This window comes from Ailuropoda melanoleuca, chromosome 14, assembly GCF_002007445.2.
Source record: "Ailuropoda melanoleuca isolate Jingjing chromosome 14, ASM200744v2, whole genome shotgun sequence".
In the NCBI taxonomy this organism is placed as follows: domain Eukaryota; kingdom Metazoa; phylum Chordata; class Mammalia; order Carnivora; family Ursidae; genus Ailuropoda; species Ailuropoda melanoleuca.
In genome coordinates, this window is record NC_048231.1 from 5,818,612 (window position 1) to 5,835,013 (window position 16,402).

Genomic DNA, 16,402 nt, shown 5'->3' on the forward strand with positions numbered 1-16,402 from the left:
AGCTACCCAGAGCTTGGTGGCATTTTGTTATAGCAGCCCAAACGGACCACGACAACATCTTTTGGAAAGCCAGACATGTTGAACGAGAAATAGCAAAGTTGAAAAATCATGTAAATGAAATCAAGAAAGGCTTTATTAAGCCACAAGCGTTTTGTAAAGTGTTCAACTGGTTTTTCCTCCTTTTTGGTCTCAGACATTTTAAGATTTGTATAATACCAGACTCTTCACCTCCATATTCTTTTCCCTGTCCTTTAACTACTAATGAACTTGTGTTCCAGAGCAGTAAGTTCTGGGCCAAAGAGCTGAACAAAAATGGCGGCTTATCCCTCCTGCTGCTGGAGTCAAGTACACAAGAGCTGCTCGACTGTGGTTCAAATGAGTTCAGAATGGGCATGAACCCAGATGGCAAACTACCCGACAGTCCCCTTCCATGGGCCTGAAATATCAGCGACGTGCCAGGCCCTTCACCCTGAGGCAGAAGAGAAACATTACTGAAGGGAAGGAGGAAAGCAGCCTTTCCTAAAATTGTACTTTGTTACCTAGTGACGTACTAATGAAGACACAGCTAACGAACATGCAGAAATGAACATATAAATAAATAAAACTGTGCTGCTTTATGATTTCGGGTGCAGTCAGGCCACTGCAGCAAAGAGCAAGGAAAGAACTCAACAGTTTTATGCACAGCTGACAAAAAAGCTTTAAAAAGTTACCGCTGACGATCTGACTTGTATGTGGCTGTCAGCTCATCAAACATGGTGCTGTTCATTTCCATAAACGCCTTCAACACATTGTACACCAGCGCCACGATAGCCCTGGGAAGCACAGAGAAGGAGAACGTGTCAGTTAGTCTCACGTACTGGGAGCTGCATGGAGAAGGCAAGAGCACAACCTGTGTCTGAATGAGTTCCTTGTACTGCAAAATCTCCATCCCTTCCTAGCTGAAACAACTAGAAAGGACCTACAATTCATTTCCACATCAAGAGAGTTCCATTCTTTACTATTCTACGCAAGGTATCTTTCTGAGGGGCTGGCAGGATTGAAAAAGAAAAATCTAATTTTGCCCTTCTAATTATTGGTACCCAGAACAGACTTGCCCGTGGGCACTTGTTAACTTCATTCAATAAAAAGACAAGTATAAAAATAAATCCACTTCACCCTAAAAGGGAGCACCTGTGCTAGGACTAACCTTAGAGACTTGAATTTGCACAGAATGTTACATTTATTTATTTATTTGTTTGTTTGTTTAGAGGGGGAGAGGGGGAGAGGGAGTGAGAGAGAGAGGTGGGGGGAGGGGCAAAGAGAGAGAATCTTAAGCAGGTTCTACGCCCAGCTTGGAGACTGATGCAGGGCTCGATCTCACAACCCTGAGACCATGACCTGAGCCAAAATCAAAAGCTGGATGCTTAACTGACTGAGCCACCGAGGAGCCCCCAGAATTTCATTTTTAAAGTGATAATATATACAATTCATCAAAATCAAAAGCTGTTCTCATGGAAACAAATAATGTATATATTATTCAAATTCAAAGAATATACCAAACCCCTGAAAGTTGGGTAGTTTAACAGGAGTTAAGTTTCTAGTTGTGATTTGTTTCAGTCCATTCACTCCTGCTAAGTCTCCTTGCTGACCTAACACATACCGTGGTAAGGTGACTGGCAAGCTGGTGATGGCTACAGTGAGCTGTGGAACAGCTAAATGGCCAAAATGGCAGCATATCTTTATCAAGAGGAAGAATAAGCTCTTGACAACGTGAGGACTACACCCATGACAGGCTTGGTATCTTCAGACTAGACTCTAAATAGCGCTGCCCTTCACAAAAATGTATGGTATGCCTGTTTTGCAACAAACCTGCTACCAATACCACTGAGGAAGGCGTTGGTAAGTTAGGCCCTGGTTAAATAAGCCAGGGGTTTGATGTTTCCAAAACATAAGTGTACTTGCTGTGCTGCTCTGCCCTGTGCCCATTAAGAGGAAACCTTCAGCTCTCTTCTGCTGAGGTGAAGGACCTTCTCATGTACAATGAGCAGGGATGGAGAAGGGCCACATACAGCACACTGAGCAGTGACAGACACTCGCAGGAACCACTCTTTAGGTCCTCAAGAGACTACCTGCATGATAAGACTTCACCGTTTACCAGCTGTTTATTTTTACAAGTTTTAGTAAAAAAATACGGCAAATTTGAAAAATGAGAAATGTGATATTTTAGTTGTATGCAAAACTTTAAAACACATAGTGTGAATATACTTAATTACATCTACTAATATCTAATACCACACTAACTTTTCTTTCTATTCCATTGAGTAACATGTGAAGCCATTCAAATGCAGAATGCTTAACTTTCATAGGACTAGACGTTAAACATTTCCTTTCAAGGTTTTAAACTTGTTTTTTCCTAGAGAACATGAACAATGTTGCTTTTTAAGAAATGGATCATGCTAAAATGCAAATCAATTCAGGCACTTTCCTCTTTACGACTCCTTAGTGTTTCCTTATCTTCTACTGGTGAAGTTTCATGTGGGCTGCACTCTCCTTCTTAACCCCATCTGCCAGCATCCTCCCCAAAACTGGGTACTTTAGCCCTCCCAAACTCACAGGTTTCAGAACCTGACAGGTGCTTTTTACATTTTGGGGCTTTTAAATGTGAAGGACAGAACCCACACTACCAAACGGCCTCCCCCACCCCATTCACCTGCCACAATCCTGTAAGACTCGGTCTGAACATCACCACCTCGTCAATATCCGCAAACCCTCCTTTCACTCCAGAGCATCCCCAAAATAGTTCTGCTACGTTCACAGACAAATCAGGAACCCCTCAAGTAAGCAGATATTTTAACATAACAGCATTTAAAAAAACACTGCTTTGTAAAGTGTCTATTTACTTGTGAGTCTCCCTAACCAGGTCAGTGAATTTCTAAAAGATAGGCTTCTTCACGTATCTGTCTTCCCCAACAGGCACAGCATCCCAAGCATTCAAGACATTTTATTAAGCAAAAGAGAAGGAGGGAGGGAGAGAGGGAAGGGGGAGGCAGGAGAGTGGGAAGAGGAAGGGAGGGAGAGAAGTGGGGAGAGGGGAGAAACTGAAAACTTACGGATTCCAATGTTCTTTTGAAATCCTATAAAGACTGGAAAACATGATGGGAAGGATGACATTAGAGTTTTCTTCTATCAAACTCATGATGTATTCATTATTCCAGTAATACAGTGCCCTTTCTGCCACCTTAAAAAAAAAAAAAAAGAAAAAGAAAATATTAAGAGAGAGAAAAAGACAGATAAAACAAAACTAAAATCTCTCCAAAAATATTTTAAGACTATTTTTATATCATTCAATCAAATGTGAAATTAAATATTAATCACACTTTACATTTTTGTGGATTTAAATTTTAGAAAGTTCCAAAGTGGTTCATCAGTTTGGGGAAGGAAAAAAGATTCGCTGCCTATTTCTTTATGTTCTCCTTTAATACTGCCCATTTCATCTGATTCCACATTTTCCCCATCCAGCCCCCAAACTCCAAACCCCTTTCCTCTACTTCTAGATGCACACCGCTGTCCCTGTGTCTTTAACCCTCTTCTGGCTCACTTGTTTCATCCCATACACTTCAAATCAACCTGAGGGCGCGGCACACAGCTGGTATCGGGCAACAGCTGCTGAGAAAAACCCAGCTGCTCATCTCTGCGGAGCAGTCCCATTTGCTGAGCACCCCCTCTGGCCAGCCGCTGGGCCTAGTGCAGGGAGAATGTGCCGTCCTTACCGCCAGCCGGGACTCGGTACCATTGGGTTCACTGTACAGATGAAGACACTGAGGCTCAGAGAGATTAATACCCTCACAAGGTCACATTGCTAGTAAATGGTGAAAGCTGGGACTCTAGTCTAGTGACCAGACTCTTTCCAAAGTTTATTTCCGGTCCCTTCCTTTGAACTGGGTAAGCGAGGAGGAAGTCGCTCGGTTTCTGGACTTAGACACACTGATGTACCCACACCTGCTTGCTAGCTCCGATCCCTTCTTCTCTGGCCCCCGTGCTATCCAACTGACTCCATGAATTCAAAGGCAGGCCTCAAAAAAATAACCTAAACAATCTAAAAAGTAATCAAACCAAAAATCTCAAAAAAGCTAAAATCTCTAAAAAGGGTCGTTTTTAGAAGGGAAAAAGAAAAGAGTGGCTTCTTTCACTCATCCAGATTAAGAAATTATATTCTAATTTAATAAATTAAATTTAAATTAAACTTAGATTTAATAATTTAATGAGATGGTACAAGATGTACCCACCAATAGACTCTGAGGAATTAAGCCTTTCCATTTACATTATTCAACTTGCTTCAAAAAAAAAAAATCAATCCTGCACTCATGAGGCACTAGACCCTGAGAGTACAAAGAAAACAATCATTATTGAATGTTTACTCTATGCCAGGCACCGTGCTAAGTGTTCCACATACTTATGACCTCATTTAATCCTCACAACGAACACACAGCAAGTACCATTATTTCTATTTTGCAAATGAGGAAAATGAGCCCAGAGTAGGTAAGCCATCGCCTCGGGGCCACATGATTAGCAAGTGACAAGACTCCAAAGTCACTGCTCTTAACTTCTTAACTTTGTTATTCCTTTGGCGCTCCAGTGCCTGTGGAGAAACGGGCATCTATGAGCCTATCCACTATGAGCCTATCCACGGAAACTGCGACAGATGCTGTTACCTGTTACCCAGATGCTGTTTACCTGTTACCGAGACAGAAGAAACAAAGTGCTGGTGCAAAGAGGGAAAAGAGCAGAATGAACAATCTGGATGACCTGGGGGAGAAGAGGACCACACAGAAGTAGCACCTAAGCCAGCTCTAAAGGATGAAGCGAAGAAGGAAAAGGCATTCCAGGCGGAGGGAGTAACAGGAAAGGAGGGCAGAGGTGCCCACAGGGACTGGAAACCATGCGCACGTGGTGTGGCCGAGGCAGGTAGAGCCCAAGGAAAAAGAGGGACAAGAGGAGGAATGGGGGTGAAGTTGTTCTGAAACTCACAAACGAAAGGAGGAAGTTTTAAAGAGACCACAGGAGGATGCTGGTAAAGGAGAAACCTAGGATTTTCCTACATCTAATTAGGAGTCTAATGTTTACTTGCTACTTAACGCTAACAAGTATTTTATCAACGTATCTGTTTGCTGTCATGCAAAATCGCTTAAAGAAAGTAGTCAGTAGCCAGCAAAGCCCCTTAAATTGGAAAGGCACTGCCTAGGCAAAGTAAAAATTAGCATGTCTAACACTAGGACAGAATCATTACTTTCCTGGGACCCACCGTCCTGCTTGCACATTGATGTGGTCTCCAGCTGAAGCCCTCTGACCCCGAGGCCACACCAGGGGGGTGAGGAGTGAAAGGCATGTGGCTACACAGAGTGGCACTCAAAAAATGTCTGCTGGATGCACCAACGAACACAACAAATGAATAACGAAGAACCTCTTTACTGTCTTTTCTTTTGCTCTAAATTTCACTTCTGTCAAACAATTTTAAATTCTCTTTTCTTTCTGCTATGGACTAAATTGTCCCCGCAAATTCATATGCTGAAGCCCTAACCCCCAATGTGAGTGTATTTGGAGATAGGAGTTTCAGGAGGTAATTAAGGTTAAATGAAGTCATAAGGGCAGGATCCTAATCCAATAGGCCTCGTGGTCTCAACAGGAGGAAGAGAGAGATCTCCTTCTCTTTCCTCACATACATACCAAGGAAGGCCATGTGAGGACACAGTGAGAAGGCAGCCAGCCATCTGCAAGCCAGAGAGAGAGCCCTCACCAGAAGCAGACCAGGCTGGCACTCTGATCTCAGACTTCCAGCCTCCAGAATTGTGAGAAATAAATTTCTGTGGTTTAAACCACATGGTCTGTGGTGTTTTGTTATAGAAGCCTGCTGTGATGTGAATGCTTGTGGACCCACAAAACTCGTATGTGGAGATCCTAATTTCCAAAGATGATGCCATTAGTAGGGGGGCCTCTGGAAGGTACTGAAGTCATAAGCATGGAGTCATCGTGAATGGGATTAGTGCTTATAAAATAGGCTCCAGGGAGATCATTAGCCCTTCTGCCAAGTAAGGATACAAGAAACCCACAACTCAGAAGAGAGGCCTCACTCAACTGTGCTAGCACCCCGATCTCAAACTCCCAGCCTCCAGAAACAAGAGAAATACATTTCTGCTGTTTATAAGCCACCTGGCCTGTGGTATTTTGTGACAGCAGCCTGAATGGACACAGCCACAGCTGACTAGACACTCTGTCTCCTTTCTAAGCTTCTGAGCATCACTTAAGCCTTCCTGGTTATCTTAAAAGAGAGTTCTGATAGGAGAGAGAGAGAGAGAGATTTCTGCTCCTTGCTTTCCACAACGTCAAACCTCCTGATGAAAACTGGAAAATAAGGTAGACGATCCAGATGCTTGAGCACTCAGGCCATGCATAATGTGCAAAACACCTACACAGTATCCTGCAATTGTTTTTTGTTTATCTAGACATGTGTTGTGTCATCTGCATGCAACCTAATGGTTCATATAATGTTTTCCACTTTTTGTGAAGGGGGGCTTTGCGGTACAATCTCTAGACTGTCGCAAGATCACTGCCTTGTTACACTAACATGTCTTTGAATCAAAAATTAGAACTACTACAGCCAATGTGTCTAACTATTCAGGGAAAACGAGCGCCCAGGGGAAAAGTTCACCGCGGAGTCTACCACGTTGGCTGTGCGGTTCTGCGCTACCGACGACAATCTGAACATTCTCTCCAAATCGACGGGTGGTATGTGAAGAGTTCACCATCAAGGTCTGTGATATGGCCCTTTGGTGAGGCAGCGAAAGTATCTAAAGCCTGACATGTCCTGGCTCCTGATCACCCCCTTTCCGCCTGCGGGCTCCGCAGCGCTGCAGCAACAGCCCCAGTGGAGAAAAAGGCTGCCGGGTTCGCTTCCCTGTGATCCCCGGAGTGGCCACAAGGAGGCAGAGCGGTGCCGTGGGAAGGTGACCAGCTTTCTCAAGAAGCTACACCTAACTGACTCCACTCCTTCCGAACTTGGAGCCTTAAGCAAATCATTCTGGGTCTCAATGTTTTCATCTAGAAAACAGCAGGGAGGGTAGAGCCCAGAGGATTATGTGACGTTTACAATAACGTATGCAAAGCATCTGGCACAGTACATATGCGTATTCTCTTTGCCTCTTGAGCTTTATTTCTCATTCTCTCTTACACTGTATAGGAGGCTGGCCAGTCCGCCTCTTACTGGGCCATTTTATTTGAGACAAGTTATTTTACCACTTCAAACTTCAGTGTTCACATCTGTAAAAATCATAACACCCTCCCTGTAGAGTGAGAACTGAAGTTACTAGGCAGAGGGCACCATCAAAGGAGCTGTCACACTGCACGTGTTCAGGATACACGAGGCTATGATGAAAATTACTATTGTATGAGAAAACAGCAAATAAAAAACAACAGGTAGCTAGTGCCGATTACCCGTCTTTCAATATAAATAAAATTTAACCAAATTACGTATGTTGCACAGGCCACTCCGGCTCATCCTCCTTTACCACTAACCTGAAAATGCGGGCTAGATACACACTTGGCAATTTGTTTAAACAAAGGTTCTTGAATTTTAACAAATTGTGATGGTTCGATCACATCCAATATTTCTTCCAGCTCCCCAAGGAACATGACCTGTAAGTACATACAAAACACAAAATGTCAGGTACTTCATTTAAAAATCCAAATGAATGGTGAGGATCCATGAGAGTGTATGATGTTTAAAGAAAAATTTACACATAAAAACAAACAGGAACACATTAGGCATTGTCTTATGTTAGATGTTCATGTCACAAAGAATTCAGCAGAGGGCACTTGTTAAGAGCAAATTCCCTATAGCTTTAAAAGTATGATTCTATTGACTTTGGAAAAAATCCTCTATGTGCTACATCTATAACCCAGAACAAGGGGCACTTACACATTGCAACAGGGCCCCTGGGAAACAGCAATGTCTCCGCGGGGCTCTCCTCTCTATTGCTATCAACCTGGTACCTGCCCCCCACTCTTTTCAAACAATGGGAGAACAGCCTCCTGCACGGATGGACTAAAGTTCACAGCGGCACAGGAAGCTACCGCTAAGTGTTTACAGCCCTTGCCATGTGCTGGGTGTTCCTCTAGGATACGCTAGTTAACAGAACAGAGAGAGCCAGAGAGACACAAATGAGTAGGTTCACCACACACAGGTACCACCTTAAACCTACGAGCACACCTGACCCAATGTGCACGCGTACATGCACGTGCAAGCGTGCACAACTGCTCACTATAAAGCACAAGGACTCCCAGGCTCAGCACTCTGGGTCTCAAGAAACACAGCTTTAGGGGCGCCTGGGTGGCAGAGCAGTTGGGCGTCTGCCTTCGGCTCAGGGCGTGATCCCGGCATTGTGGGATCGAGTCCCACATCAGGCTCCTCTGCTATGAGCCTGCTTCTTCCTCCCACTCCCCCTGCTTGGTGTTCCCTCTCTCACTGGCTGTCTCTACCTCTGTCAAATAAATAAATAAAATCTTTAAAAAAAAAAAAAAAAGAAAGAAACACAGCTTTAATTTTTCTTTTTAAGATTTATTTATTTTAGAGAGAGGGAGAGTGAGTGCAAGGGGTGGGTCAGAGGGAGGAGGAGACAAGCAGACTCCCCACTGAGCAGGGAGCCTGATGCGGCTGATCCCAGGACCCTGAGATCATGACCTGGGCCAAAATCAAGAGCTGGATGCCTAACCGACTGAGGCACCCAGGCGCCCCGAAACCCAGCTTTCAGATCACAAAATGGAGCCAAATCAATAACACAGTCAACTGTTTTAACTGTAATGGAAAACCGACAAGAGAACTAAAAACCAGTTACCTATTTAGGCATAAAAAAATAATTACCTTAGAAAACAATTAACTATGCAATTAAAATATGAAAATGACCATGTTTTCATATCTTGAGGTGCATCCGGGTAACAATATATACCTTAATTTTGTCAAACAGGTATTAAAAAAAATTAGATGACTTTCTGAAATTGTGTAAAGTAGGGTTTTGGAGAATTGAAGCTGATTTGAGAAGGCGCATATTTCTGTTAAAAGTAATACATAGTATGCAGCAGACCCTTGCCATTTGCCAAGATACATAGAGAAGTTCTCCCAAGATTCTCCCCAAATGTCAAACTAACAGCTGACCTTTCTTGCTGGACATTTTCCGCCTGGTTTCTACAGAAGATTGAGTGCAGCTGTGGCACCTGGCTAGGCTCGCCTCTAAGCTAAGAGACTGACTTCCCCATGACCTCACATGGCACGTGCCTGGTTAGGTCTTGGCAAAAGTACAAATAATCGTAGGTCAGAAATTTCCAGCACCACTTCTGAACAGCTGAAACTAAAGGTCTGTAATATACTTTTAAATTATACATTGTAAGATCCCATCTCTATTATATTTTAACGTGGGGTGTGTGGGCAGGTTGCTGTAGCATCTATCTACAGAAACACCAACGCCTCCATGCCATGAAGGTGGTCACTAGAAAGGTGGTCACTATCTGACTTCGATAAAGCTAGACAGTGAGACACATGACCAGAGCCTGACTAGGGTTTCCCTGGGACTGAGCAGAGCGTGATAAAGTCCAGGGTTCAGGAATCAGGGTGGTGGATTCTGGCCTACTCACTTATACTTAGCATACTCAGACAGGCTACCTAAGTTCTCTGTGCTTCAATTTGAAAACTAGTAAAATGTGAATATTTACAGTCCTACTTTACAGCGATAAAATGAAGATCAGATGAAATAATGTATTTTTACACACACTAACTGGCTCAGAGCCTGACACACTGCAGAATATCTTGTAAGTTCCTCACACACCAACATTAAGCACTTACCTCTTTTTGACTACATGTTTTAGGCCAAAATTTCATTAACCCCCTAATAACCTAAAACGAAAAGGAGAAAGACAATGGCACTTAATTTTCCATATATACTCCGTGAAAGGTAATCATTTTGAGGGGTTTTTAAATTACAGAAAAAATACTTACTGGTTCTGTGAGTGAAGGATCTTTCTCCAGAAACTGTACTATGCAATATGCCAGCTGGAGAAACAGAAAAATGAAAGACAACATTGGAAATGCTATATACTCCAAAGGACTCAAAAGACGTATTAAAACTTCCTAAAACGTTTCTAGACTCTGGTTTTAGTAACTTCATGTTCAATTCATTTTAAAAATAAAATATATATAAAGCAAAATAAAAAGCTACTTTTTCAAGCCAAAGATTGACACTAACAACACCCCAGGGGAATTTTTTTTAAATGAATACTGAGACATGAAGTTTCCAGCTAATGAAAAGCAGAAATATCACATTCAGTATATTCTGAAAGTATCTCATCTACATACAATCTAAGCTACATCTCATGGGCTTCCTTTCTCTCTTTGCCAATCTTGACAGTAGTGGGTTTTACTGCAGTTCCAGAAGAGTCCTAGACAAAACGCAGGCAGCACTTACTAAGCACCCTGCTGATTGCCTAAAGTGGCCCATGTGAAATGAAGCCATTTCATGAGGACATAAAAGGTTGTACCTGCCACAGTTGGAAGAGTGAAGAGTTTTACATCTGATGCTAGCTCACCGAGGTAAGAATTCTTTTACACGCTCATGAAATGTGATAGCCTATTTCAAAAACTATAGGCAAGATTTGTAAAAGGGCTCGTAAAGATTTTTGGACAAGAAATCCACCCTTGCAAAACAACATTTTGATGGTGTTCTAAATTAGAAACACATGGACTAATTTTTCCTCGAAACACAGAATTTCACATTTAAAGAGGAACATTGCTCAGAAAAATGTGTGACATTTTTATGCAAACTCAAAACATTCCCATTGGTTTGGAATACTAAAATTCAAATGCCACTACATCATTTATCTGTCCCCTAGTGACATGCTCACCACACAAGGCAGTGTTAGCACGGAAACCAGATTTGGGACAAGACAGAGTATGCTTTTTAAAGTAATGGAGGCAAAAAATAAAAAGATGTGAAAATACTGATTTGTTGACTTGCGAGTATGTTTATTTGTGTGTAGAAAGTGAGAAGGAAATAGTGAATTAACTAGAAGAGGGGGCAAAGAGCAACTGATAGACTAACGCAAATGAGGATGAGGTAAAATATTCCAGAATACTCCAAAATGATTACACATGTCCAAAGCTCTAAATCTGGAAAACCCACATACATTTGATTAAACGCAACATATGCTTAATATATAATTTTTACTAGGCAACTCCTCAAAGTTCTCTGTAAAATGACTGAACAAATGCTCCTCCCACCTGAAAAATATTCCCATGATTCTCTTATGCACAAGAAAAAACAGCATACATTTTCCTTGCGAAGCGTTTTATATTGAAATATCAATATCAAAGAAACACTGAGTTTGTAAACTTTTAATTTTGCTCCCAAAAGTAGTTGCATAACATTCTACCTGAGCATGGAAGAGTGATAAGCTCCTGACAGTGTGTAAAGGGATCAACACTTTCACCAGAAACTGTTTGTGTTCTGCCTTAAGAGGTAAAGCAAAGCCATTGATAATACTAGGGAAAAAAAAGAAACATGAATTAGCAGCGTGATCACAACCAGCTAAACTGAGACAACCCGCTCCCGGAAGACCAGGCTACATCTGAATCAGTTTACGTCTGGTCCAAAACAACCCAAACCCCACCCAGTGACATTCAAGATCTCTGAGTTACTTCAAAAGGTACATTTAAGTAGGAAAGAAATTAAGAAAAGTTGCTTACGATAACCTAGCACAGGCTTTTATGCTCTTAACACCTAGTGGGATGATTCCTGAAAGCTTCTGTAATCAATAACTCTTTCTTCTTCCTTCCCCCCACAATCGCTTGCTCTCCTCACTTATGACCCTTTCCATTTGCGGACATTATTCCTGAAATTTCTTCTCCGACCAAGAATACCATAGACATAGAGCCCCCGCCTGGGGAAGTCACAGAAAAAACCATGTGACTCCACCTTCTCTTTCCCCTCACATTAGGAGGGGAAACTAAGTAATCACATTGTCCAGTCACATTAACCTCCCTTGTGTATAAAAACCTACACACAACAGCTGTCTCTTTCCAATTCATTCCACTTCTCCTGGCAGCAGCTGTTCAAGAACTACACCTGGGTACATAGTTCCTTTGAAAATGGCAATCTTTCCAATTTAATTTAACTTGCTTTCGAAAGATATGGCAAAGGACAGGTAGCCCAGAAACTAACAAGAATAAGATGTTGTGGAATAACAGGCTTGACTGCAATTAGATGTATTGTCTCTGCAGCAATGAACAAACTGTTAGCTCTTTCAGTCATTCCAGTAGGATTAGCAATGCATAATGGTGGAACAAGGAGGAACAAGAAATCATGTCTTGTAGAGTCAGTTGGGAAACATACAAAAGCACAAATTAGAGCACCCAGTGTACATACAGCAAGAGATCTAGGTCAGCATTTCCCTGTGCCACGTGAATCTAATTTTCAAAATGCTATTCACCTGAGATTAGCAATTAGCTAAAAATGTGCTTACCTTCCTAATATTTCCAGCAGTTCAGCTACACCATTGAAGTGTTCTGTTTCATAAACAAACCTTTTTTAAAAAGAAAAGAAAGAATAAAGTCAGTACACAATGCTCCAATATTTGAAGTTTATTTAAGACTTCTATAAAACCACCAATTTTGCTTCTCCTTCTCCCCCCACCCTCCACTTACCTTAGAAAAATATTGTTAATCTGTTTTCGGATAAATGCTCTAAGACCAAGAAATTTGCCATAAATTCTGTGTAAGACTGTTTTTAAGTAGTCCCGTTCCCGAGGATCTTCGCTGTCAAATAGCTCCAAAAGCTGTTGTAAATGAAAGACAGTGTAGCTGTCAAAAGTGGGTTCAGGAAATGATTTCAGGAATTCTGCCGCTCATCATTTAAAATCCCTCCCTCCTTCACTTCAAAAATTTATTCAGTATCTATTATGTGCCAGGTACAGTGCTAGTCTTTGGACACACAGTGACACATAAGTCAGATAAGGGGCTTACATTCTGATAAGAGACAGGCACAGTAACAATGATCATACCAACAATAATAAGAGAACACATAGACAGCACTTAGTAGGACCATCACACAATTTTCTAAGCCATCTACTTGTATTAATCCTCCCTATGAGGTAGCTTTCTGTTTTGTTTAAGTAGGCTCTACTCCAATGTGGGGCTTGAACTCATGACCCTGAGACCAAGACCTGAGCTGAGATCAAAAGTTGGACACTTAACCTAAACCTGAACCACCCAGACAGACGCCCCCCCCCCAACCAATGAGGTAGTTTTATCCCCATTTTACAGATGAGGAAATCGGAGCACAGGGATGTTAGGCAATTTGCCCACGGTTTCACACATATGGCAGAGCTGGGATTTGAACCCCAGCAACCGAGGCCCTAGCGTGTGTGAGCTCCGCTGCTGCACTACCATAACATAAACTAGCTCCTCAGCTTATGTTCCAAACATACAGTTAGGACGAAGCCTTCAGCTCTACTTGAGCATGCAGGTAAATGGAACCACCTAAACCAAAGCCAACATGTAAAAGTCCCCAGAGATACCAAAAATGTTCTCTTTGTAGAGCGCGGTTCTTGTTAAACAGGTGTGCTCACTCCGTAAACATTCACTGAGACAAACATTTACAGTTTCTGTATATATGCTATACATGAATAACACTTGTTAAGTTTCTACTTATTTGTAATCTAAAGTTAAAAACTGAAGCCTGACATCAACATGTCAACACAAAAACTTGCACATGAACGTCCACAGCAGCACGACTCACAATGGCCAAAAGCGGAGACATCCCTAACGCCCGCCAGCTAATCGGGGATGAGCGAAACACGCTCCAAAGGACTAGTATTCGGCCGTAAAAAGGAACAAATACGGATACATGCTACCACACGGATGAGCCCCTCAAACATCTTGCTGAGAGACGCCAGACACAAAGGGCCAATTACGGTATGATTCCATTTCTGTGAAACATCTGGAATACACCAATCCATACAGACAGCAGAATGCAGAATGTCTGCTAAGGAATATGGTGTTTGGGGGCTGATAAAAAGTATTCTGCGATTACATAGCAGTGATGGTTGCATAAGTTGGTGAATACACTAAAAAACACTGAATTATAAACTTTAAAAGGGTGAATTTTATGGTATATGAATTATATCTCAATAAGGCTTTATTTTTTTTAAATGACAGAGGGCAGGTTCTTCTCTAGCGGAAGAACGAACTTGGAGACTGGTTGAATTTTACTGTGTGCCTCATACATTCATTATCATCACAACAAAGCAAGACTCATTGTTTATACTGAAGCTGACTTCATAGTAAAACATTTCAAGAACATATAGACAGTATACAAATGAACACAGACTACCTAACTATGAAAAAAGCTATCAAGACATACACAAGCATGAATCAGGTGATGAAGACATGCGGCCGAGAGCAGAAAAGTAACTCAGTGGGCAGTAATCAAATAAATTATCTTCTTTTGCTTGCTGCTTTTCTTTGAACAGAAGACAAAATCAGAGACAAAGAATGGCCCTTCAAATAATGGCAGGAAGTACCAACTGAAGGAGAATCTTCAAAATTGGGCAGCGAGACAGATGCGATTTTTGGCTACACAATGTCATCCATCCACCCACCCAACCAAAAAATGAATACCTCAAATAAATATGTATGCCTATTAAGAGCCAGCCACTGGGCAAGGTGTCAAGGGTACGATGACGAGCAAGACAGACACAATCAGCTTTCACGGAGCGTAGTCTAAATGAGGGGTACAGGTAAATGAACAGCATAAGTGGTTTAGGATGCTAAATACATAGCAGACAAATCTATTCTGGTTGGGAGAAGCAGAGTGATAGGGAAGGCTTCTGGAGGAAGTGACATCCAAGCTGACCTATGAAGAAATTAGAAGGTTGAAGTGAAAGGAGAGTGTTCATGGCAGGTTCAACAGCACATACCTTCACCAGCAGCCTATCAGAACAGAAGATGATGTTAAAAGAACTGCCATCTCTCTGCCCATTTAGCCACGCAATCGACCAATCAATTTCTGCATATGCCAGGAACTGTCCTTGTTGCTGCGCGCACACACACTACTCAACAAACTTGGAGCCCATCGGGAAAGCAATGAGAAAGTCAACTATACGTTTCCACAGGAAACAGTCTAAGAAAGGTCTGTGGCCCTTATAAGTAAAAAAAGGCCCCAGGGGTAAGTATCTCTTATCAACCACACACACAAAATGACATAAGATCTCTAATGTATTCATCCTAGTCCTTGTTAATGGAAATAATAAACCTTTTAAATTCTCTTTTTTAATTTGATTTCTATTTTTAAATGCTGTAAAACGATTTAATGAGTAATTTGCAACCAACATAAATTAAAAAAAAGTTTGGGGGGGGCGCCTGGGTGGCACAGCGGTTAAGCGTCTGCCTTCGGCTCAGGGCGTGATCCCGGTGTTATGGGATCGACCCACATCAGGCTCCTCTGCTATGAGCCTGCTTCTTCCTCTCCCACTCCCCCTGCTTGTGTTCCCTCTCTCGCTGGCTGTTTCTATCGCTGTCAAATAAATAAATAAAATCTTTAAAAAAAAAAAAAAAGTTTGAGGGGGAGTACTGTTAGCAAAACCTGAATCAACCATGCTTATGTAGGTACTGTTAATCTTAAGAGTTTAACGAAAATTTAATAATTAAGCAAAAATTATTTAACTAATGTTAAATTAGTTATGTTAATGTTATTAGGCCCTCAAAAAAACATGCATTACTAGGCATCTAACTTTTTTTTTTTTTTAAGATTTTATTTATTTATTTGACAGAGATAGAGACAGCCAGCGAGAGAGGGAACACAAGCAGGGGGAGTGGGAGAGGAAGAAGCAGGCTCATAGCAGAGGAGCCTTACGTGGGGCTCGATCCCATAACGCCGGGATCACGCCCTGAGCCGAAGGCAGACGCTTAACCGCTGTGCCACCCAGGCGCCCCAACCAGGCATCTAATTTAAGTAATTTACAGAGCCACAAATATATATATATATATATATATATATAAATAATATATGTTAAAATATATATAAAACATCCTATGAGAAAGAAAAATTACAGCATATAAATTACTTTGCTGCTGCTCTATAGAACACATTTTTGATGATTTTATGGTGTAAAAGACAAAAGAAAAAAGCATATTAATGCACAGGCCCAAAAAAGGGGGCGTAGGATGAGCTCTGATCTCCAAAACAAAATATGTGTTTAGTCATATATATACTCCCCACAAAGAAGCAATGAGAAATATAACCCAGCATCCGTAAATGCCTAGTGGACTATATTCTCTATGATATAGCAGCACCTTGTTGTCAGAGAAAAGAACCTGGAGAGCTTC

At 41.7% G+C, this 16,402-nt stretch overlaps 1 protein-coding gene across 4 annotated transcripts in view; it reads right to left on the bottom strand.

The window, feature by feature from the left end:
- The window catches only part of PPP2R5E (protein phosphatase 2 regulatory subunit B'epsilon), a 146,403-nt gene that overhangs the window by 5,576 nt on the left and 124,425 nt on the right, over positions 1–16,402 (bottom strand). For 3 of the 4 annotated variants that reach the window (XM_019793957.2, XM_011217898.3, XM_002914163.4), the window contains 8 exons: positions 12,722–12,852; positions 12,541–12,600; positions 11,452–11,560; positions 10,022–10,075; positions 9,869–9,919; positions 7,549–7,668; positions 3,090–3,217; positions 711–812 (listed from right to left, as the gene is read on the bottom strand). In XM_019793957.2, coding sequence (XP_019649516.1) covers positions 711–812; positions 3,090–3,217; positions 7,549–7,668; positions 9,869–9,919; positions 10,022–10,075; positions 11,452–11,560; positions 12,541–12,600; positions 12,722–12,852 — 755 coding nt within the window. The remainder of the gene's footprint in view (positions 1–710; positions 813–3,089; positions 3,218–7,548; positions 7,669–9,868; positions 9,920–10,021; positions 10,076–11,451; positions 11,561–12,540; positions 12,601–12,721; positions 12,853–16,402) is intronic. The other variant, XM_011217900.3, reaches the window with a different exon arrangement.